Raw genomic sequence first — 24,337 nt, 5'->3', positions numbered from 1 at the left:
AAATGGAGTTTCTGTTCTGCTCGGGCTGCTCTCCTCTCCACGTCCTGTGTAAGATCCGCACTGAATGCGTTCCACAAACACTACGGCTCTGTGAAAGCATTGTGTTTGCCGAGGAGCTGACGCGACACATTGTACGACGGATCCTTCTAATGGAATCGTTATGTAATGGGAACGTTCTGTTCATGCAAGTCCCGGCAAGGTCCATAATCAGCCGGTGGTTGTTCAAGGTCATTGGAGCATTATACAATGTGTCCTGCAAGTCCAAAGTGTAACGAACTGGATACAGCCTGCAACATCCATGCTATAGGCTGGTCTCTGCCCCCCTATAAAATCAGTACACTTCTGAAATACTGGGGGTTGCTGCTGGCGAGCCTGCTCCTATGTAACGCCCAATCTTGAACCTCCCACTTGTCTTCATCCCATCATGACGCTACCCTTGTTATGGCCCTGACCTCACTAAGTAGACAGGTCACTAAAGGAACACACTGCTCTCCTGAAATACTCTGTGCTGCTGGGAGCACCCTGCTCCTTCTGATTTGTAGCTTTTTGTCTTTGACCGTTGACTTAATTCCCCTCCCCACCTGACTTGTCACTGCCTCCCACAGTATTAGCACACTTCTGAAACGCTCTGTGCTGCTGGGAGAAACCTCCTCCTCCTTCTTCAATTATAAAAGTCTCCATCTATGACCACCGCCCATTGTCGCCTGAAGCTCCCTACTGATCTAATTTCATGAGTGGACGGGTCACTGCCCTTCATAAGATCAGCATCCTCCTCGCCTGAAACGCTCTGTGCTGCTGTGAGTGATCGCCCACTTCCAGTGATTCTTAGGGCCGGTCACGGAGCCTTCTACATGAAATCTATTTACATTGGTCTGTTCTATGTTATGCAGGTTCGTTTGTGCACAGCTTCCCAACCCGGTCCTGGAAAGCATCAGTGTCATTGACACCCCTGGGATCCTGTCCGGAGAGAAACAGAGGATAAGTCGAGGTGAGGGTCTCAGTGTCTATGGTATATCATCAGCTAATGTTGGACGTATAGATAATACAGGGGATGTCACTGGGAGGCTGGCAACGATTCCACATCTATGGCTGGAATGGATGATCCTCCATATGTAAACCCTGAGGTGGTCGCTCTCCATCCACATCTGGAACAAATTTGGTTGTGACACATTTAAAGGGGCTGTTTAGTTTTAGCACTGAATAATGAGATGTTCTGCAGCTTTCTAATATGCTTTATATCTCGGTTCTTCATTATGTTCAAGATCTCTGCTTGCTCTCTGAGGAAAAATGTTAAAAAAACAAAAACCTGTCATTGCTACCCATAGCAACCTATCACAGTTCTGATTGGACAACAGGACCATTGATAGTTGTGATAAATTATTTATTATTATTATCGTACCGCTGAGACCCCCCCCCCCCCGAAATGAACGGGGCAGCCGGTCAGGCATGCATGCGGCCTCTCCAGTCATCTCTATGGGAGTTCCAGATGCTGTGCTCAGTTTTCTCTGGAACTTCCATAGACAGTGGCAGTGTGAATGCTCGACCTGTCACTCCATTCATTTTGGGGGGGGGGGGGGGGCACTGTGGGCAAAGAGGTTTTTGTGATCAGCGGGTGTCCAAGCAGTAGGACCCCCACCAATCTAATAGTTGTCCCCTATTCTGTGTGCACACAGCTGATTGGTTTGTTACAATGTAAAAGGCAGGAAGGGGACGGTTATATAAGTCCTGGCTCCAGGCAGGAGAAAGATACTGATACATTGTAACAAAACCTTAGAAAAACCTGCTGCTTCTTTGCTACTATTGTTAGCCTGTTAGCAATTTCTTTATCAAATTATTTTCCTGCCGGAAAGTAGTTTGCACAGCAGGGAAATTAAAGGGATATTCCAGTTTCAGTGAATAAATTATTTTCTTCATAGAATGAAAAGTTTCCAATATACTTTCTGCAACAATTTCTTAATCGTTTTCAAGATCTCTGCTTGCTGCCATTCAATAGGGACCTGATATTTTTTGCTTCCAGGGTAGAAAAAAGAAATCTGTCGTGATGATCGCGCACGGCTTGTTACTGCCCAGCTGGGTATCCATCCCATGACCAGGATGGGATTTTTTTTTTCACCCCCCTGGAAGCAAATCTTGAAGAAGCCTATTGAATGACAGCAAGCAGAGATCTTGGATACCACAGGGAATCGATGCAGGAAGTATACTGGAAAGTTTTAGGACTTTTTTCTTTAAAAAAATATTCCTGTTTCATCAACTAAATGTCATTCTCTCTCACACCTGCAATTACAGGTACCTCTTGCTGCTATCAATGCAAATGACGGCTTCAGTGCACCGAGGGGCCGGGGCCAGCACTGACAATCTGAGGGACTAGCCGCTAGGCCAGCCCCGCAGTGCTCTGAAGCCCTCGCTTGCATAAAGAATCATTTTTTATTTTTTTTTCTTCACAAGACTGGTATCATTTTAATCAGCAGGATCAACCCTACCGGTCAGTAAGAATGGCTTAAAGGGGTTATGCTTTCCCATACAGCCGGGCCCCTCACAGAGGTTGTACTCACCTGGCTGTCTGGCGCCCGCGTCGCTTCTGACGTCCGCCGCTGCATCTCCCCGTCGTGCAGATGAAAACATCCGGCGTTGAGGAAAGGAAGTGGGGGGGGTTTCAGCCAATAGCAGGCCGCGATGCCTCCCTAGCGTCACCCGAGATGCAAGGGCGTCAGGAGCAACGTGGGTGCCGGGGAGCCATTTAAGTACATCCTCTGAGGGGCCTGGGTGTATGTGGAGGCATTTAATAGGATTAGTCCTGCTGATAGGTGGTCTCCTGATGACACTTCCCCTTCCACATGCCTCATTGGGGTATATGGATGTCAAGGGGGGGGGGGGGGGCACTTGGGATTCCCTTCTATGAGGCTGAGCGAAGAGACCCTTGAGGTGTCAGACCCGGCCGGCTACTCCATGTAATACACCTCTTCCTATATGATCAGCTCGGGGTGCGCTCCGTGACCTCCGCGTTATCTCGCTCTGTACATTGTGGGGATGTTGTCAGGGCTGTTTCTACTAAACACCGAGCCCGTCGGCTGTGATGTAGCCCAGATGGCAGGAGCTGGCACAGAGGCCTGGCAATGGTCCTAACCTGTAGTAACCACAGGACACGGGCAGGAGAGCAGAACTACACATCAGTGGGATACATATATTATATCAGGGGAGTGGGACATGGAACTGGTGAATACGGATTGTACATAACCAAGGGGTGCCAGAGCCTACGTGACAAGGACTGGGCACTGCAAACCCTGGACTCTATATAGAACACAAATGAATGAGCCCTGTACATACACCACTAGGTGCCAGGGCCGGGACACTGTATATACCACTGGGCACAAAGGGAAAAGACACTGTCTTACGGTGATAATAGTATCTGGCATGGTGGCGACCCCAGCAGGGCAGCATGTATAGATCAGTACCCAGGATGAACTGGACTGGGTACTGGTGAAAGCCCCTGCCGTGAATCAAAGGATTGGGCATATTGAAATCTAACAGTCTGATCCTTCTCTCCCCCCCCAGCATCTGCCATCAAGAAGATTCGGGTAACCCCCAAACATTAGATGGTTGGCTGGTATGCATCTAAGATGTATGGCCGCCTTTAGTCCATACCACATTCACAATGGTGGGCTGGCGGCTAATACGTTGGTCCAGTACTAGCCTCAGTGGCTGTTGTTGGCATACTTGGTTAACGCCGAACCTGGTCATTTAACCCCTCAGATTCTGCGATCATTAGCAGTCACTGCATCTGTGGGGTTAGACAGAGGAAAGGGGTTCTCTCTGCCTTTTGACTGGAGCCTCATCAGTAAGATCCCGGTGCTCTGATCAGTTATGACAGCCTGAGGCCTCGTTAGGTTCCCAGGCCACTCATGGTTAACTGCCTGTAAAGCCATGCACGAGGCTGTGTCTCAGAATCTCATAGACCTTGTGGTCTGTGGGACGAGATCAGAAGATCACATGCTCTAGCCCCCTAAGGGGGCTAAAAGTTGTTGCATAAAAAAAATATATACTGTATATTAAATTCAAATCGCTCCTTTTCACAATTTTACATATAAAAATAAACCTAACCGGTATTGCTGCGTCCCCAAATGTCTGACCTATTGAAATTCTAAATATTTTTCCTGTGCAGAGATCACGTGATTTATTTTATTTATTTTTTTGGTCACTTTGTTCCCCCCATAAAAAAATTGAATAACAGTGATCAGAAAGTCCTACATGCCCCAAAAATGGTACCAATAAAAGCTACCTTTCCACCTGCAATAAACCAGCCCTCTCACAGCTCTGTAATTGCAGATGTATAAAGGTTATGGAGATGCAAAGAAAAATTGTATATTTTTTAAAGTTTTTTTATTTTTACAGAAGTAGTAAAACAAAATAAAAAGTATACAAACTTGGTATCGCCATAATTGTATTCATCCACGTCATCAGAATGTTGTCATTTTTAGAGCAAAATCCAAAAAACCGTGGCAAATTGTGTTTTTTTTTGTCAATTTTCCTCCTCAAATAATTTTTTTTTTTTCCCCATACAAGACACAGTAAGGCCTCATGCACATGACCGTTGTGTGTTTTGCAGTCCGCAAAACACGGATGGCGTCCGTGTGCGTTCCGCAATTTGTAGAACGGCACGGACAGCCTTTAATATAACTGCCTATTCTTGTCTGCAGAGCGCGGACAAGAACAGGACAGGTTGTGTTTTTTGCGGAGCAACGGATGCGGACAGCACACGGAGTGCTGTCCGCATCTTTCGCGGCCCCATTGAAGTGAACGGGTCCGCATCCGAGCCGCCAAAACTGCGGCTCGGATGCGGACCAAAACGACGGCCGCGTGCATGAGGCCTAAATTAAATGGTGCCATTAAAAAAAAATACAACTTGTCAAATAAGCCCTCCATAGGGCAATGTGAATGGAAGATCAAAAAGTTGTGGCTCTTGGAATGTGGGGAGAAAAAAATGAAAATGGGCCCTGTGTTTAAGGGGTTAATGTCAGGCGGCGGTTATCTGTGCCCGTACAGCTGTGACTTTCTGTTCAGCAGCATCACAGGGCTCTATAACATGCGGTGCGAGGATTAGTGTCGCGGCAAATGTGTTTTTTTTTTTTTTTTTTTTTTTTTTTTTATCTTGTGGATTTAAGTCTTTACAAACTTTTTTTTGTTTGTCTTGGAAAAAACTGTACAAGACAACGTCCCAGCAGCTGGTTTATCATGAAACTACAACCCCCTCCCTTCCTGAAGACATGGCCGACCTGACCTGCACATTGACTTGTCATGAGGATGTGATGGTCCGCTTTACGGGTCAACATGGCCGCCGGCTTCCTTTATAATCAAGTGCGAAACATTCCTGACTCCACAGAAAAGTGATTAATCGCTGCTCGCACATTGTTTTTTTGGGTCAGTTTTATTGGTGATAGTTTTTTTATTTTTATAATGTCTTCTTCTCTTATTGTCCTCCTATACGGAAAAATTCCTTTAATCCGGCATCAAAGGGACCTGATCGTTGCCAGATCGTCATATATTCTGGATTATCACTCCGGCATATAAAAGAGCAGGAAGCCCATATTCTAACTTTAGAAACTTCCCAACTTCCCTGCTCGTGTCAGGTGTAATTGTAGAGGACAGGAGTCTACTTTCACTGCCCTAGACCACCAGGGATCTTGGCATTAACCACTTCATAGCCCTAGTCCACCAGGGCTATTATATCATTTACACTTAAACACCATGGATGTTACCACTAGACCCTTTATTGCCCTAGCCCTCCAGGGATAGCCTCATATATTATTTCTAAGCCATATTTACAGGGGTCTACTATGGAGGAGATGGGACCAACTGCTCAGTACTCCCACCTCACCCTAAATTTGGAAGGCGATATATCTTACCACGCCGGCGGGTATAATTTACGGCTGCCCCTTGTCCTTCATTAGAACCTCAGTGATATTCGGCATCCGTGTGTGACTATTCACAGTAGGAGCCGTTACTCTCCATTCGTACCTCTCTGCGATGTCACCCGGTCATGCATACCCCGACCCCGCCATTTAGCGAGGTGATGTGATAGTGTTTGAGGCTCACTGCTAAATATTTTACAGGAGTGCGACATCTATTTAGGGACTGCCGGGGCTGGTGACCTGCACACACACTACGAGGTACTCCTATTCCGTACATGGGTCGGCTGCAAGAAGAACCTGACACTGGAAAACTGATTAACAATCCGCGTTCTCCTCCATCTGTCCCCAAATTGGCGCTTGCCAGGGACCTACTGGTGCCCACTAATCCATGCCCATGAAGGCCAGGACTACAGAGCGCCTGCTACATTGCACCTACTGATATCGCATGTGGAACTGGCAAGGCTGGCAGAGATGCCAACCTGTTGGATTTTCACTGTCATTAGGTGCGACATTAATGTTTTGCGGCCGTGTAGCCCTAGCCAAAAGTGATAAAGCACCAGAAACCCAGTCATTAGTAATAGGGCCCCCTCCTATTCTTTTCTATGACTGTTCAGTAATCCAGAACATCTGATAATCCAGCACCTCTCCTGTCAGATCTATTACAGCATTATTAAATGATGCCCCTCCTGGGTTTCCTGTATATTAGCGGTAATTCGATGATAATCCTGGACGCTGTCGGTGCTGCTTCCAGGATATTAGTCACCATTAGGACTCCCCTGGACATGTCCCTTTCCTGTTACACCTCTGTGAATAAGGAATCGTCATCCGTGTCTCTGGATTATCGCTTCTGAGCCTGTAATTGGGGTGGATTACAGCGACCTGTAATCCCAAAGTATTCCAGATAACCCAATATGACCTCCAGACCCCGATTCATAGTCCAGCTCTTTGCCAGGGTCCTCACTATGGAGATCACTAGTCTTTACAAATGGTGTGAGGACCTCTAGCTCTTCTGGCTGCTGAGAGCCCAAGGGACGGAGCATTCTGCTGCAACGCATTGCTGTAGGGTGCGGTATGTGCCGGGCTGAGCTCAAACAGCGGGCCGCAGCCAGATGCAAGGTAGACAATTGGGCAGGAGCAGAATTTTAAATGCAGCTTTGGATGTAACTGGAGTATAATTCTAGGTCTGACTGCTCGCTATTGGGGATGAGCGAATCGACTTCGGATGTTTCGTACAAAATCGATTCGCTACTCTCTATCCTAGCGCTTTCGTTTTCGAGCTCGCAGTATCTGCTTGGCTTGGACTGGGATCTTCGTGCATTGGCAGCGGTCTGTAACTTTCCACTGGTTGTCGGTGACCGCTCTCCATGTCGCTCCTCGTGGGGTCGGAACGGGATAAATGATGGCCGAGTGCTCAGTCTGCCCCGTCAGCTGTGTTTTCCTTCTGCAGCCGCACCGCAGAGTGACCGCGGACGCTACCTCTGATGTCCACGCTCCTGCTGGGCCTGCAAGCTGTGTGTAAAGAAAAAGTGTTGGCATAGTACAGTGCCCCCTACTGACAGGGCAGTTACGTCATCAAATCACCCCTGTAATCGGAGTCTTCTACTGGAGCAAACCTGTGATTATACGGTCCTCTATAAACAGTGCATATCCTTAAAGGGGCTCTGTCCTCTCTCCTGATATGTCTTAGTAAATGCTTGCATTCTTCATGAAATCTTGGGGGGAAAAAATTCTTAGCAATTGGTATAGTGCCGTTCCTCTGATTATTCCTCCTGGAAGTTAATGAGTTAATGGATAGGCTACTTTCACACCCGCGTTTTGTGCGGATCCGTCATGGACGGATCTGTTCAGATAAGGGTCCGTTCACACATCCGTATGTGTTTTGCGGGACATCGGCAATGTACGTTCTGCATTTTGCGGACCGCAAATCGCCGACACTATAATAGAAAATGCCTATTCTTGTCCGCAATTGTGGACAAGAATAGGAAAAAAAAAATTCGGGAACCGAATTGCGGACCTGGAAGTGCGGGTCCGCATTTCCGGATCTGGGCAGCACATCGTGCGGCCCCATAGAAATTAATGGGTCCGCAAAATGCGGACGTGTGAATGGAACCTAATACAACCGTCTGCATCCATTCTGAACGGATCCGTTTGTATTATCTTTAACATAGCCAAGACGGATCTCCATTGAAAGTCAGTGGAGAACGGATCCGTTTTCTAATGTGTCAGATTGTGTCAGTGAAAACGGATCCGTACCCATTTACTTACATTGTGTGTCAGGACGGATCCGTTTGTCTCAGTTTTATCAGACTGACACCAAAACGCTGCAGAGGGTTCCACTTTAACCCTTAGAGGACCTTGCAATTTTCCATGTTTGCGTTTTTCATTTTCACTCCATACCTCTCCATAGTCATAACTTTTTTTTAAATTTTTTTATTTTTTCTGTTCACATAGCCTTATGAGGGCTTATTTTTTGCGGGACAAGTTGTACTTTCTAATGGCACCATTTACGGTTGCATACCATGTAGTGGGAATCCAAATGGGGTGGAATTGGAAAAAAGATGCAATACTGCCACAGTTTATGAGTTTTTCTTTTACGGCGTTCACTATGTGGTAAAATTGACCCGTTACCTTCATTCTCCAGGTCAGTATGATTACAATGATGCCATACTTGTATAGTTTTTCTTGTGTTTTAATACTCTGGGGGGAAAAAAAACGTATTTATTTATTTTTTGATCACCATATTCTGACCCCTGACTTTTTTTTTTTTTTTTTTTTTGGCAAATTCACGGTTTAAATATTTTTTTTTTTTCTGTTACGCCATTTGCCATATTGGATTAAAATTTATATTTTAATAGTAGGGGCATTTTTTATTTTTTTTGCACGTGGCTTTTCCAATGGTGTGTGTATGTGTATGTGTGTGTGTGTGTATGTATGTATGTATATATATATATATATATATATATATATATTACTTTTTTAAAGTCGCCTTGGTTGATTATAACTGGCAATCATTATATTGCCCATTGAGTTCTGTGATTCCTATAATGGCCATTATTGAACACTTCATTTACAATATAACAATACAGTGCTGACACCTGCTGGCCTGTATTAGTATATTTTAGCAATAGCTACCAAAGCCTGCTTGAGGCTTCCGGCTATTACGCTAATGCATTAGGTTCCCTGATCTCAGCCGGGGAACTAAGTTATGGGAGCTGGAGCGTGTGTCTCCTGCTTCTGGACCACCCCGATGCTGTGGTCACATTTGACCACGACATCTTTAAAGTGCCGACTTCCGCTGTACATGTACGGTGGCGGTTGTGAAGGGGTTAAAGGGCATCTGTCAGCAGATTTGTCCCTATGACACTGGCTGACCTGTTAGATGTGCGCTTGGCAGCTGAAGACATCTGCGTTGGTCCCATGTCCATATATAAAAAATATGTGCCCTCTCTGCATTTTGACAGGGCCAGGCAAGTGTGATCATGTTTTCACTGCCCGGCCCTGTCGAGCAAAGTGCAGACAGTGTGACAGCTGCAGAGATGGTGGAGCCTCTAGGTGTAACGGCAACGCCCCTGTTGCTCCTAGAGGCTGATTTGCATATAATAAAACATTATTTTTTTTCTCAGCAATGCGGGCACATAGGAACATGGGACCAACACGGATGTCTTCAGCTGCCAAGCGCACATGTAACAGGTCAGCCAGTGTCCTAGGTACAAAACTGCTGACAGATGCCCTTTAAGGATGCCTATTGAACTCGCCATTATGAAACTTAACATCATTCCTTGCCTTCTCACTCTCTGATCACTTTTTGTCTTAATAATTTGTTTAAATGAATCGGAAAGTCAGCAATGATCAAGAGATATTTTAAACTCCACTTTTAAGGCTTACATTTTTTTTTACTTTTTATTTTTTCTTTATTTACGTTGCATCTTGCCTTTTTATTGGAGGCTTCATCGTCACTTTGAGAACTAGAACACCACCTCAATAGACCCCATTATAACTCTGTGGGGTCCGTGGTTCACCATTGGATCCGGCACGGTGTCTTGGTGCCTGTGTGAGCAGATCCCCACAGCAAAGAGTGAATGAGCAGATCCCCACAGCAAAGAGTGAACCTTTTTGAAAGTTTGTACTCCCTGCATGTAAATCCTCGAAATACAGAGTTGTCTCCCTTTTTATATGAGGGGAGGCTCACAATGAAGGATGAAAAAAGGTCTTTCGGTCTCTATTGTCTTTTTTTATATGCAGAAGACAAAACGGCTCATTTACAACGATAACAGAATTTGTATGATTCCAGGAGTCTGCAGTGAAGATTCAGATGGATGTTACCAATTGGGGGTGTCCCTGCTCAGTCTGACATTATCCAATCAGTTCCAGACTGTACAGGGACCCCCCCATCCTCCCCCCTCAATTGGTAACACCCAGCTCGACTTCATTGCAAACTTCTAGCAGGAATAATAAATGAATGACACAACATAGAGTGATAAGAATAGATGCTCCAGAATTATTACATCTGTAACGTAAGTAGTAACTAAAACAGACCTGTCAGGAGCGGTGAGATATTGTCTTTGAGCAGGAAATGTAATAATGAAATCCGCTATACTCCAGCGCAGCCGCTCCAGTCCCTGCCCCTGCCGCGCAGTATCTCGGGATGGAGCAGGGAGTCTGTGTCTGGTGATATTTTCTGCATGCTTCATGTGTTTTCTCTTTTGTGTGTTTTTATTCTCTTATCCAGCACAAGTGGAAAATGGTTATAGCAGTCTGCGCAGATGCCTTTACGGAGGTATTGAAACGCACAAGCGCTTTTTGCACTAAAATACAACCAGAGGGATTCGGCTTCGTCCCTGCATGAATAATTAATTTGCTTAACAGCTCTGACAATGTAACATTGACATTTTTGCAGTAACCGCTGCTTAGCATTTGCTGCAATGTAAAAGTGCCACAGTGCATTTTGCATTAAAACAGTAACTCGCACGTGTGTAGATATACTGCATCAGCGGGGGTCCGACACCCAGCGCCAATCAGTTGTATGATGAGACGGCGCGCGCAGTGCACACGTGCCTTCTCTCTTCCTGTCCGCTGCTGCTGTCTATGGCAAAGATCATAGACGGCAGCATCGGACAGGAAGAGAGACGGCACGTGTGCACTGCGCGCGCCGTCTCCTCATACAGCTGATTGGTGCTGGGTGTCGGACCCCCGCCGATCTGATATTGATGACCTCTCATGAGGATAGGTCATCAATAGTAAAAGCCCGGACAACCCCTTTAAAGGACAGGCTTCTTTATATAATAATAATAATATTATTCTTGCCTGTACCCCAATTATGCTAAACAGGAGGTGACAGTTTGGTGGAGTCCTCACGTCATAATACTATATCTGCCTGTGATAGTGACATGATTGACTGTATTCTATAGACAGCACAGAAAAAGCTAAAACCACACTTCAGGGTAAGGTCCCAGCAAACAGCTCCCCATATCTCAGCTGCCGAGAAACTTGTGAGTGTAACATAGAGAGGGGGGTTTGGGGGCGAACTGCAGTCACAACTCAGGTTTTGAGTGGAGTAGCCTTTAACCCTATTGACCTTGCCTTATGCTGGACCCTATAAATAGTACAACTATAGAAGAATACTTCTGATACCTGTAATACATCAAAGCCCCTACCCTACATGTGCTGTGAGGAAGTCACAGTCTCCTATTATTGTCCCGAAAGGGAAGGAAATGCCAGCTCCACCATCCTACGTACTCGTAGATGACAAGAGGCAGAGGGGTCATTTAAGTTTTGTGGGTCTTTTTGTTTGTTTGTTTTTTAATCCTTGAATTTTAGCTTTTTTGTCCAAGGCTTGTCCTTAGTCGACCTCTCGAAGAAGCTAGTGATCTGCAACCTCCGGCACTCTTCCAGTGCTTGTCCATTACTATATCTATAAGATGACAAAGCTATGTAACCCCAAGGCAATAGAGATGAAGGAGAATCAACTTTACCCATTCAGTTCTATTAGACTGCAACTTGAGTCACAGCATGTGATTACCCGATCAGTCTGCACCTCTGCTGAAGGTCTGGTGTTGACCTACCATGGGGCAACCTGCATGTAAAGTTGGTAGAAACACATGGCTGCTTGAGTTGTGTGATCACAGGTCCAAGATTCCTGCACAAGCCAAGTCCTCTGATGCAACTTTCCTTGAGATGAAGAGTGGAATAAGTCCATGCCAATGCTGGCCTCCATAGTTTGAAAACTGTGAAATGGTCAATTGGAGAGACCATTAAGTCTAGGAGACTTGGTTGTGCTTGGGCTTTGAGCATATACCTCACACGAGAAGTCATCATCCAACCAAGGTGTTAAGTCAGGGACACAGATACCTTGGAAGTGAAGACAGTAGTCATTGGATGAGGCAAGGTTTGTAAATCAGTTGATATGACACCAGATCACTTCAAAGTGGTATTTATGGAGCTTCATGGTAGGACTTGTTCTGGTCACAAGTCCTCTTTTGAGAAGATGAGGAACCACATGTTCTCCTGACTCAGTCAGGTCCTTGTGCTTTCTGAAAAACTAATAAAATAATGAATTTGGATTGTTCACGTTGGTGAGACCATGCCTAATTGAAGCTGGTCCTTACATGGAGACTTCTGTGATGGCTTTAGGTACTGTGCAGGCTTTAAAGGGGTTGTCTGGTCTGCATCAGGTAGCCGATAAGCAGCATGCCTTGCTACGCTGTTTCAGTATCTCCCATGCATTGTAATAGGAGGTACTGAAACGGCCAGCGCCAGGTCGATCCATTGTTTCCCGGCCACCTGATGGTCAGGGGGGGGGGGCTTAGTCTCATCTCACCTTAGTAACTGTGAGGTGAGACAACCCCTTTAAATCCAGCACAGTACCTAAAGGCACCATAGAGATCCGCATGGTAGCACCGTGTCCAATTGAAACTGGTGCTATGTATGAGAACAATCCAAATTCATTCATTTTATCAGAAATATTTTTAAAATTGGTATTCATTTTGTCCAATCTTGTAAGTAAAGACTGTGAATTAGTTCCTCACAATTTTTAAGAGCTCTGCTTCCACTCATTGAATGGAAACGTTACTGTTTGCATAAAATCCTAGGTGACGTGCTACAATGTATGTGTCTCTACAGGGGTGGGCAGCCTGCGGCACTCTAGCTGTTGTGAACCTACAACTCCCAGCATGCATACTTGCTCTGCTCTTCTCAGAACTCTCATATAAATAAATGGAGCATGCTGGGAATTGTAGTTTCACAACAGCTGGAGAGCTGCAGGTTGCTCACCCCTGGCTAGAATAGCATCATAAATCTGTCTCCTCCTGCACCTCCAGGCTGAAAGCTCTTACCTGTGCTAAAATATTGTAAAAAAAAAACAAAACGTAATCGGGGTGGATTCTTAGCCTTTGTATGTAACCAAGAATGCTTTTCCATTCACTGACTGCAAGCAGAGATCTTGACAATAGTGAGGAACTGAAATGCAAGATATATTAGAAAGTTGCAGAAATTATCCTGTTTGTATCATTAGCACAACCTCTGTCCATTTGCCATATTTAGGTATATAGACCTCCTGGAAAGGGGCCCCTAATCAGGGCCTCCCTCTGTGAGCCAGTGGACAGCCAACAGCAATCAGTGATTCTTACTCCTGGGGACTTGGGCCTTTTGGTCGGAGCCAGAACTGCAGCTGACCATCAAAGTATCTCTCATAATAAAGCGGTAGTACGTGGTGACAAGTCTTTTAAGGTTTACTTTATTATATATTGGAATATTTTTACGCGGAGTTCCCCTTTAAGTCTGAAAAATGGCTTTTATGCTATTTTACTAGTAACAAAGAACCAATGACCCATATTCTATAGGATCAAATCATACGGCATTTCCAGCCATTGTCATAAATGTTACCCATTCCTCAGTCAAAGCTGTTTACAAGTATTTTCTAGGAATTTGCTCCAAAATCTCTACATAGGGTCACTCATGTGATGAGCGTGCTTCCCAAGCATCGATACGCCTTCCTGGGAACAACGGCTGAACCAGGATATCATTTACTCCAGGACACACTTCCTAATTGTGATAAATGTGATATATTGAACTCTGTTCTGATTCCCCTCTGCAGGGTTAATTGGATTAGGCCGCAGTGCAGCGGGAGGCGAACGCCGCTGGAGAGGAAGCGGCGTCCGGTGACTCCACACAATGTATGGAAAAGTGGTCTAATCCTGCCCGAACAGTACAAGTGTGAGGGTGGTAATCCCGCTCTGTCCTGCTGTAAATCCGGCACTCTGCATATCCTATTGTTACAACAGTGAAATTCCATTACCTCTGATCTGGTCTGATAGAAAAAGGCCTGTGAATGTCCTAAACCACTCAACCAGCAATTCCAGCATCATCTGATCTGATAGATATACAAGAGGTGACCCCTATGGACCAGAATATAACTACTACAATACTGCCTCCTATGTACAAGAATATAACTACTATAATACTACCTCCTACATACAAGAATATAACTACTATAATACTGCCTCCTATGTACAAGAATATAACTACTATAATACTGCTCCTATGTACAAGAATGTAACTACTATAATACTGCCTCCTATGTACAAGAATATAACTACTATAATACTGCTCCTATGTACAAGAATATAACTACTATAATACTGCTCCTATGTACGAGAATATAACTACTATAATACTGCCTCCTATGTACAAGAATATAACTACTATAATACTGCCTCCTATGTACAAGAATATAACTACTATAATACTGCCTCCTATGTACAAGAATATAACTACTATAATACTGCTTCTATGTACAAGAATATAACTACTATAATACTACCTCCTAAGAATATATCTCTGATATGACCTTCCCCTGCAGTCAGATGGCGGGTCATAACCAGAGTACGGCAGGGTGTGCACACTATGGAGAGTGGAAAACACCATGAAAGTCCCATTTTTCACACTTTCTATCGGAGGAAGAAAGCTTGCTGGAAGGAATAGCGACACCTGAGGAAGCGTCTGGGGCTCAGGAGCTGCTTGTGTTGACTCTTGCAGTTAACGCTCTGTGATATCTGCCCCGGGATCCCCTGTGAGCAATCACATCCACTAATGCTGTAACCCCAGACGCATATAACCGCACTCGCAACAATACGGCTTCCGGTCTCAGCAGCAAATGACTAAAGCTGCTCAGAAAACGGCTGATTAATCACATTATAAAAACTTTTCATTTTCCCCTAATATATTCCAAGGAATAATATAAAATATGCCAATCTGACCCCTGTGCCTCATTCCTTCTGTTTTCTAAAGACCTGCAGGGTTTATTTTCTAATGTATTTTATTTTACTTTTGTTTAATTTACATTTGATTTCATTAGTTTTTATAGCCGAGCGTGCCCAAAATTGCTTCTTTTCTTAAATGCAGAGGTACCATTTAAATTAGGCTGTTTAACTCGCAGCAGCAGTTTGAGCTCCAGAGCTGCACTTCCTACGGTGCTATAATCAACCTAACCACGCTAAGGTCATCAAAATATCTTCTTTACCTCTTAACTTTTACCTATGTTTTCTCGAATGCATCAAATAATTTGAATTTTTTATATTAATTTATTTTATTTTTTGGCAGCCTGAAAACCATCAACAAGCAGGGAAACTGCTGTTGACTGATCTTATTGGTCTTCTCTGTATTCTTAATTTAGTTTGTGTGAATAACATGACTGCTTAGCTTATAAACACCTCAACATACAACTGGTGTAACATATTAATACCTGCACTAAATTCCATTTTCACATGTTATTGACACGGGATGTCTGGTGGGGGTACCATCAAAACCCTCATTGTCCCTAAACAAGAAGTGGTACCTCCAGGCCCGAGAGATAAAATGAGCGAGTCAGATCAACACCTATTTACAGCCAGACACCATTATGTTCCAGAAACGCATAATAACAATGACAGATCCAACAACAGCAGTTTGTTTATTTAAACCACACTTAAAGGCTATGTACACCTTTTTGGGGGTATTTTATTTTATTTTATTATTGCAATGTACTCATTATGAGCTAAAAATCATTTCTTTTCAATTGGACTTTATTAAAAATATGGAGTCCTTTTCTCTGTACAGAGCTGGGATCCTCTATTAGCAGGATCTGAAAGTTCTCTCTGCTCCGTCAGACAGGGTAGCTGACTGGCTCCTTATCTCTGCTCTCAGACCTTTATAAACGCTCATCAAAGCTCAATCCTTATCTTAATGATAAGAATGTGGCTTAAATAAGTTGATGACCTCTTAGTAATTTAGAGATCAGGGTTATTAGATGACCACAAAGTGAAAGTAGGATGCACATAGCTAGAAAAACTGTTAACCTCTTGTGACAGAATGGCTCAATATTTTTAATAAAGACCAATTGAAATATGATTTATTTATTTTTTAGCCCCAAATGAGTAAAATGCAGTCCTAAAAAGAAATTGTCCCCAAAGGTGTACATAGCCTTTTTAAGACCAGCAAAGAAATAAATAGAAACTGTGTAAAGTAAGTCACTAGGCTGTCGTTATGGCCGGCAGACAGCACTTACGCAAAATGGGTCTCTTCCAGACCCATGAAACATGATTAGGGATATCGGCCATCCTATCTGGCTTGGCTCAAGGCTCTTTTATGGGTCATTCACGTACAGGGTCACCACCTATAGATTGCACTAGAGAGCGTTTTCGGCCTACCAGAGAGATAATTTGCATACTTTTTTCCCACAAAGCATTGCTTGTAAGATTACACACATCACCTAGATCTCCTTAATGAGAACCAGTACCCACAGGACTTACCTAGAAACTGGCCTGTATCAACAGAACTGAGGGCAACAAGCTCGGAAGTACTTACCTCTTACTTATCTCTATCCCTTACTACAATAAAAAGACCATTTATTTTAATTTAGGTGGAGTGCCTCCTTATGAGATGACTTCACAACTCTTTACCGCCATCCTGTATATTATAACAGTATAATTTACCTTTGTCGTTACAGGCTATGATTTTGCCGCAGTGTTGGAGTGGTTTGCTGAAAGAGTGGACCGCATCATTCTGCTTTTCGACGCCCACAAGTTGGACATTTCCGACGAGTTCTCTGAAGTCATCAAAGCCCTAAAGAACCACGAGGACAAAATGCGCGTGGTCCTGAACAAGGCCGATCAGATCGAGACCCAGCAGCTGATGAGGGTTTACGGCGCCCTCATGTGGTCCTTGGGCAAAATTGTCAACACTCCAGAGGTGATCAGAGTCTACATCGGCTCGTTCTGGTCGCACCCGCTCCTTATTCCTGAAAACCGCAAGCTGTTTGAGGCAGAAGAGCAGGACCTGTTCAGGGACATTCAGAGTCTTCCACGTAACGCAGCGCTTCGAAAACTCAACGACCTGATCAAACGAGCGCGCTTGGCGAAGGTGAGTTAAAATGTATACTCCCATTATTCAGATTAAATCTACATATAATGGGAGTTTTTAGTCTCTTGTATTTATTTAGAGTTAGAGCAAGTCTTCTACTCTAGTCACACCCAGAGCTGTAGTGAGAAATTCTGGTCGTGGCTTGAAATACATCTGAACAGGGTCTACATAAAACTTCATTATAGTGTCTGATCTAGACATTATCTGCCATATTGCAGGATCATACAGTCAGTGAACCAACAGGGGGCTCCAGTGAGATTATGAAGTCATGTAGTTTAGGGGCCAGTTCACACTTACTTTTTTGGAGCGTTTCTGCCCCAAAATCGGCTCCAAAAAAAACGCCTCAAAACAGCCTTCTGTTCATTTCAGTGGGAAGCAGCACTTGCCGTTTTTTTCCCCGTGGGAAAAAAAGAAGCGGCACGTCCTATCCTGGGGCGGAATCCTCACTAAATCTCCCATTGAAATGAATGGGAATCCTAAAAAACGTTCCATGTAAGTCCTAGCGCATCCGTGCCAAAAGCCTCAAGCTTTGTATTGAAGTGAAACAGCCTTGGTTAAGAAAAGTGTCTAAAAACTGCCTCAAAAACGACATGAAAAAACACGTGAAAAATTTAAAACATTTATTATATGAACTCTGCAGTATATCTAATTTCTACATAAAGGATATGCACGCCTTCGCATTCATACATTATTATATTGCTGTAATGCATCCACAATTAAAAAAATAAAATAAACATGCTTCCAAAAATTTTTGTGTATGCAGCTCTTATTCAGACTTGTGCGTCTCCATGGTTACAGACTACAAACAAACCCTATGTAGTCTGATATTGCAGTTATATATATATATATATATATATATATATATATATATATATATATATATTATATTTTTTTTATTCACTTTCTCTGCTTGTCTTCTCAGGGTCGTAGATAGTTGATATAGCAGGAAATGTGCCTCGAGTGCTGGGTGCCAGAGGGGTGTAAAAAGCTAGCCAAGGAGGGGAAAGGGGTCATTAAGATACCATAGGGCAGCAAATGAATAATTTGCCCCAGGTGAAGGGAATTCTAGTTACAACTCGCTGCTTGTGGCCAGAGGGAGTAGAGTTCGGGATCAGACTACACAGGCTTTATTTGTAGTCTGTAACCATGGAAACATATATGTTTGCATAGGAGCTGTATACACTAAACCAGGGAGGCCCAACCTGCGGCCCTCCAGCTGTTGCAAAACTACAACTCCCAGTATGCCTGGACAGCCTACAGCTATTAGGGCATGCTGGGAGTTGTAGTTTTGCAACAGCTGGAGGGCCGCAGGTTGCGCATCCCTGCACTAAACAATAAGTGATTTATTATTTTTTATTTTTTTTGAAGACTATAAGTAAAGTTACTAATTTTTCGTTTTTTAAATGTGTAGTATTGGGACAATACAAAAGTATATTTGTTGCACCCCCTTCAACCATCCAGGCATGTTCTCTGCACATGCTTCATATTTTTGGGAGTAACAGAAATTGGGTTGGGTTTTCCTTTAACTCTTTAAACTCAATCATTGTTTGGGGGGTGATCTGGGGTACAGCTGGTTTGCTCTCAGAAAAGGCGATTGGTGCACACTATATTGACTGCAGAGAAGAAGTATGTCATTGTACTTATTACATATGGAGATTAGAAAATAGAGTGTGCCTTTTCCTCAGAAACAGCGCCACTCTTCTCTATGGCTGTGCCTGGTATTGCAGCTCTTATCTAATTACTTGGATAAAGCCACAAAACCAAACCAGTAAAAAGCTGTTTCTAAGATAAAGCAGACTTTATTTTATAATCTAGTGGCCCTAAAATACACAAGGGGTTAATGTCATTCCATTGTTCTCCCTTCGAGAAAGTGAGTTTCAATGGGCTTGAAATGTTTGTCTTTTAATAGTAACAGAGAGGAGCTGGTCTATTTTAAAACTGCAGTTTGTGTACTTGAAGCCGAGTCCATTGAGATGTAATTCACGTCTGGTATTTCCTGCTCCTGCTGTGAATATCTGCCCTTATAGTGCAGTGACCTCCTCCTGGGGTGAAGCGGTCAGAGGAAATCGCGTGACTCTTTTCTTGTGTGAAAAATGGACTCGTACATTGGTAATAAATTGACAGCGGACATCGTATATGATCCCTGCTCTGGAAAAAATTAAAAACTTTTAGACAATCGTGCTTTCCTGCTGGTGGAAGTTCAGAAATATATGTTTATGGTTGTTATGCTGTCCGGCTGTGCAGTCTGGATGTGTAGTCTGGACCGCCCCCTATAACAGCGGTCTGGTTATGTAGTCTGGACCACCCCCTATTACAGCAGTCTGGATGTGTAGTCTGGACCACCCCCAATTACAGCGGTCTGGTTATGTAGTCTGGATCGAACCTTGTTACAACAGGCTGGATGCGTAGTCTGGATCTCCCCCCTATAACCGTTTGGTTGTGTAGTCAGGACCACCTCCTATAAGAGCCGTTTGGTTGTGTAGCCTTGACCTCCACCCCCATAACAGTAGGCTGGACCTCCCCCTGTAACAGCAGTTGTGTAGTCTGGACCACCCCTATAACAGCAGTCTGGTTGTGTTGTCTGGGTCTATTTCTAGAAGAGTACTCTGGTTGTGTAGTCTGGACCGCCCCTTATTACAGCAGTTTGGCTGTGTAGTCTGGACCTTCCACTATTACAGCAGTCTGGAATTATTGCAGTAGACTTATGTTAATATGAATGTCACATGACACAACCTTATTCTTCTTCACCCTCAGGTCCATGCCTACATTATCAGTTCCTTGAAGAAGGAGATGCCATCAGTCTTTGGTAAAGACAATAAGAAGAAAGAGTTGATTGGAAGTTTGGGGGAAATTTATTCTCGAATTGAACGAGAACATCAGATCTCTCCAGGAGACTTTCCCAACCTGAAGAAGATGCAGGTACACCTCACTGTTGTGCATTTGGACTGCTCAGACATAGAGGGGCTCAGGGAAATTAAACATTCTCATATTTCCTTTCTCTCTTGCGCACATTGGATTTTCCAATTCTTGGCAGATCTAGTGAACAAAATCTTTCCACTGTTATCTTAAAGTCTTTCCAAAATTTCCTTCATCCACATCTGACCAACTAGATTTTTTAACTGCCCTTGACCTCCATTCTCTTTTTAAGTCCAAAATAGGCCTCTGACGAGGAAGCTCAAAGTGTAGTCCAGTCTTAAGACTCGGTCCTAAACTTAAAGGGATTCTGTCAGGGCGTCTTCACGATTCCTAATGTGGGCTTATAAATGTCATCTGTGGGCTTATTTAGCTAAAAAACAGCTATTACTAACCTGTCAGTCAAACAAATAAGGTGCCCAAGGGGATGTTAATGGATGCAAGGTGCCGGCCGCACCCGCCGCCTTTCGTGCCCAGCGCCGCCTTTCCAGACTTCTGCGCCGCCTCCTAATCCTCTGTGCCGCCTCTCGCTCTCCCTCCCTCCCCCCTCCTCCTGCTGTAAGATCTCGCGCATACAGGGGTTGAGCGAAGTGCCGGCACATGCGCACTTCGCTGTAAGAAGCCAAATGGAGAAGTCTGCACGGGCGCATCAGGCAGAGCCCTGTGCGCAAGCGCGAGATCTTACAGCAGAAGGAGGGGGAGGGAGGGAGAGCGAGAGGCGGCACAGAGGATTAGGAGGGGGCGCAGAAGTCTGGAAAGGCGGCGCTGGGCACGAACGGCGGCGGGTGCGGCCGGCACCTTGCATCCATTAACATCCCCTTGTTTGACTGACAGGTTAGTAAAAGCTGTTTTTTAGCTAAATAAGCCCACAGATGACATTTATAAGCCCACATTAGGAATCGTGAAGACGCCCTGAACATCAGCATATTTTTAGCTGACGGGTGAAACCTGGTGACAGAATCCCTTTAAGTAAACAGAACTTAATATATTGGATATCAAGGATATTAACCCCAGTGACCACTCTGGTGCTGTCCTCCATAAAATGTTAAGGCTTATGGTATTTGACCACCATTTTGACGCTTATGCCACCTCAGGCATGTGTTGATGCCCATATGGTAAAGTTTAGCACCCTGTTAGTATGGCTTTTACTTCTGGCTTTCTTTTTGTATGCGCTTTCACTTCTGTCTTCTCCTCTTAAAAATTTAGTCTTCAGCGTCAACCTAGGAACATTATAGTATATAATATAGTATAGAAGTCTCCAAAAGCACAATCTCTACCCTGCCCTTGGCTTCTCAATACTATTCTAGCCTAGTCTTCACTGCCTCACCCAGTAGTTTGGCCATGGCTCTCCCCTTCCATTGGATGCTCATCCTTCCTTGGCTCTCCTTTTGTCTTCAATGAGAATCAATAAATCTGTAGCATTGAATGAAATATATTTAGGGAGTTTTGGTGTCTGTCATTTTCTTTATCATTATCAGAAGCTTTACTTTACTTTTTTTTTGTTACTTAGGATCTCTTGCAATCCCAAGATTTTAACAAATTTCAACCTCTGAAGAGCAAGCTCCTGGAGACTGTAGATGAGATGCTGGCCCATGACATTGCCCACTTGATGGTACTGGTTAGACAAGAAGAAACTCAGAAACCAGTCCAGATGGTAAAAGGAGGTGCCTTTGAGGGTACCCAAAATGGCCCCTTTGGACACGGTTATGGGGAAGGGGCAGGTGAAGGCATTGACGATGCGGACTGGGTAGTAGCCAGAGATAAGCCCATGTACGACGAGATCTTCTACACTCTGTCTCCCGTCAATGGCAAAATCACTGGTGCTAATGCTAAGAAGGAAATGATGAAGTCCAAGCTGCCTAATACTGTTCTTGGAAAGATCTGGAAGCTTGCCGACATAGATAAAGATGGTTTGCTGGACGATGAGGAGTTTGCCTTAGCCAACCACCTAATTAAGGTGAAATTAGAAGGCCATGAGCTTCCCAACGATATTCCCTGTCATCTAATTCCACCATCCAAGCGGAAGGTCGTAGAATAAAGCTGGGAGAACATTGAAAGTGTTGGAAGGAAGAGAGGAGACTCAAGAGGTTTACGAGTTTCCTTTGTCGAGTTAATGTGAAGTGAGCCTGCTTGTGGCATTTTGATTTAACAAAATATATCCATATCAAGATGCGATTCACAATTGAGCTTTTATTAACCGTTAACCAGAAGCTAATACTCATTCCTTTGTGCTGACTAAAACGAAGACAGAAAAAAAAAATTCCAAATCTAAAGGGAAGAGAGACCTTTAAGACGTAACGCTTTCTCAGATCTGTGTTTGCGTTGTATTGTGCTTCCTTTTGTTCTTGATGCTTTCCAGATACCTCGCTGTATTGTTCTCCATGTGTTATGCAGATCGGGTTTGTGGGTTTTAATTGTTTTTGTGTCCTTTTATGTGTCTGTTTTTACTAATTGCGATACTTTGTCGTGAGATCTTTTTAAAGGGGTTCTCCACTGTTGGCTCTTCAGAAGGTTGAAGTTTACCATCAGGTCTCCATTAGACACAGCCAACATACAGTAGGTACCGTCATCAAGTACGGACCTACCAGATGGATCCTGTTCATTGTAGACCCTTTGTCTGTCTGTAGTTGGCAGTAGTGGAGAACTGTTTTAATGATATTTTAAAACCTTGAGGGTAGAGGGCTATTCGGCTACTAGTGCCATGAGCCTGGTGCATGACCTCATGTGACTTTCCTCCAATTTGACTACTTTTTTCCACCATAGTGGTCAGTTTTGGGGGAACCCAATTTTAAATTTGACTACTCTCTTCCACCATAGTGGTCAATTCTGGTGGAGCCTTATTTTCCATTTGACTACTCTCTTCCACCATAGTGGTCAATTCTATTTTCCATTTGACTACTCTCTTCCATTTTGGTGGAGCCCGATTTTTTCCATTTGAGTAGTCTCTTCCACCATAGTGGTCAATTTTACAGATCCCAATTTTCCCTTGACTTCTGAGGGACAAAAGGTGAGATTTGTATTGGAGATCACTATGGTGGAAACCTCTTGGGATCCTTGCCCGTCATCCGGCCCCAATGTTGTATGGCAGGTCCTATTCTGTACCAGCACATGGCAGTCAATGTATAGCCCTCACCTTAACCCTTTAGGGTGTAGAATGGATACTCTTGTAGTATTGATTCTCCTGTAAGGATTGTAATTGGATGTTGACTCATGAGATGACACAACCATAGAAAGTAGATACACTATGAAGTCTTACTAGGTTGAAGTAGAGGACCACGGGTTCTGCATGTGATGATAGATCGGAATCAGATGCAGCCATTTTTTAAGCTATACCAAGATCCATTCAAAATTAGTAGTGACATCCATGAGGCACATGGTGTCTCGCGCCTCATGCATTGATACTAAATATGGATTATTGGTTGATATAAAAAAATAAAATGGTTGCCTGCAGTGAGTGTAATGTAAGTGATGAGAACCTATAAAATGCTGTGAGATAATTCTTGATATTAAACAAGATTATTGTTAGAAATAGTACCAGGGGCAAGAATACCGTATTTTGATCTGCTGAGTATATAACTTATTTTATAAAATATAAGCTTTGAACTCTGTTCTGTGTGTTTTCTCGTTCTGTTATTCACCACCTCCATTCCGTACACCTAATACAAAATTATTATACAGTTGTCACTGTTTAGCGACTACGTAAAGGGATTGAAAGAATGGTCTGTTTTTGTTTTTTTTCTGTTCCAGAAACAGTGCCACACTTGTCCATGGCTGTGATTGGAATTGCAGCTCAGCCCTGTTCACTTGAATACAGATGAACTGCAATACCAGATACTACCATAGGCGATGGTGGCGCTGTTTCAGGTGGGAAAAAATTAGATTTTAATTTCTGATCCTGGAAAACCCCTTCAATCTTGTTTGCATATTGTAAGGGGGTCCACACTGCAAGTAAATGAACCCAAACACGCCTGATGCATTTCTTGGTGGACTGTGAATACCCTTGATGGGAATGTGCCTATAAGTAAATGATACCGGTAATTGGATTTTCCAATAGCCTCCCCCAACGGCACTGACAGGAGGGTGCTCCCCGCCTCCAGGACAGGAAACAACACAGAAGCTCAGCT

At 43.9% G+C, this 24,337-nt stretch overlaps 1 protein-coding gene across 1 annotated transcript in view; it reads left to right on the top strand.

Moving 5' to 3' along the window:
- Positions 1-23,821, top strand: part of EHD3 (EH domain containing 3) — a 40,892-nt gene extending 17,071 nt beyond the window's left edge. The window contains exons 4-7 of the mRNA XM_040430603.1: positions 891-988; positions 16,888-17,300; positions 20,055-20,219; positions 21,724-23,821. Coding sequence (XP_040286537.1) covers positions 891-988; positions 16,888-17,300; positions 20,055-20,219; positions 21,724-22,251 — 1,204 coding nt within the window. The 3' untranslated portion in view covers positions 22,252-23,821. The remainder of the gene's footprint in view (positions 1-890; positions 989-16,887; positions 17,301-20,054; positions 20,220-21,723) is intronic.
- Positions 23,822-24,337: the final 516 nt, after the last annotated feature.

The sequence above is a fragment of the Bufo bufo genome, chromosome 4 (genome assembly GCF_905171765.1).
Source record: "Bufo bufo chromosome 4, aBufBuf1.1, whole genome shotgun sequence".
Taxonomy (NCBI): domain Eukaryota; kingdom Metazoa; phylum Chordata; class Amphibia; order Anura; family Bufonidae; genus Bufo; species Bufo bufo.
The sequence above is the reverse complement of the archived record's forward strand: the minus strand, read 5'-3'. Positions and strand labels throughout refer to the sequence as shown.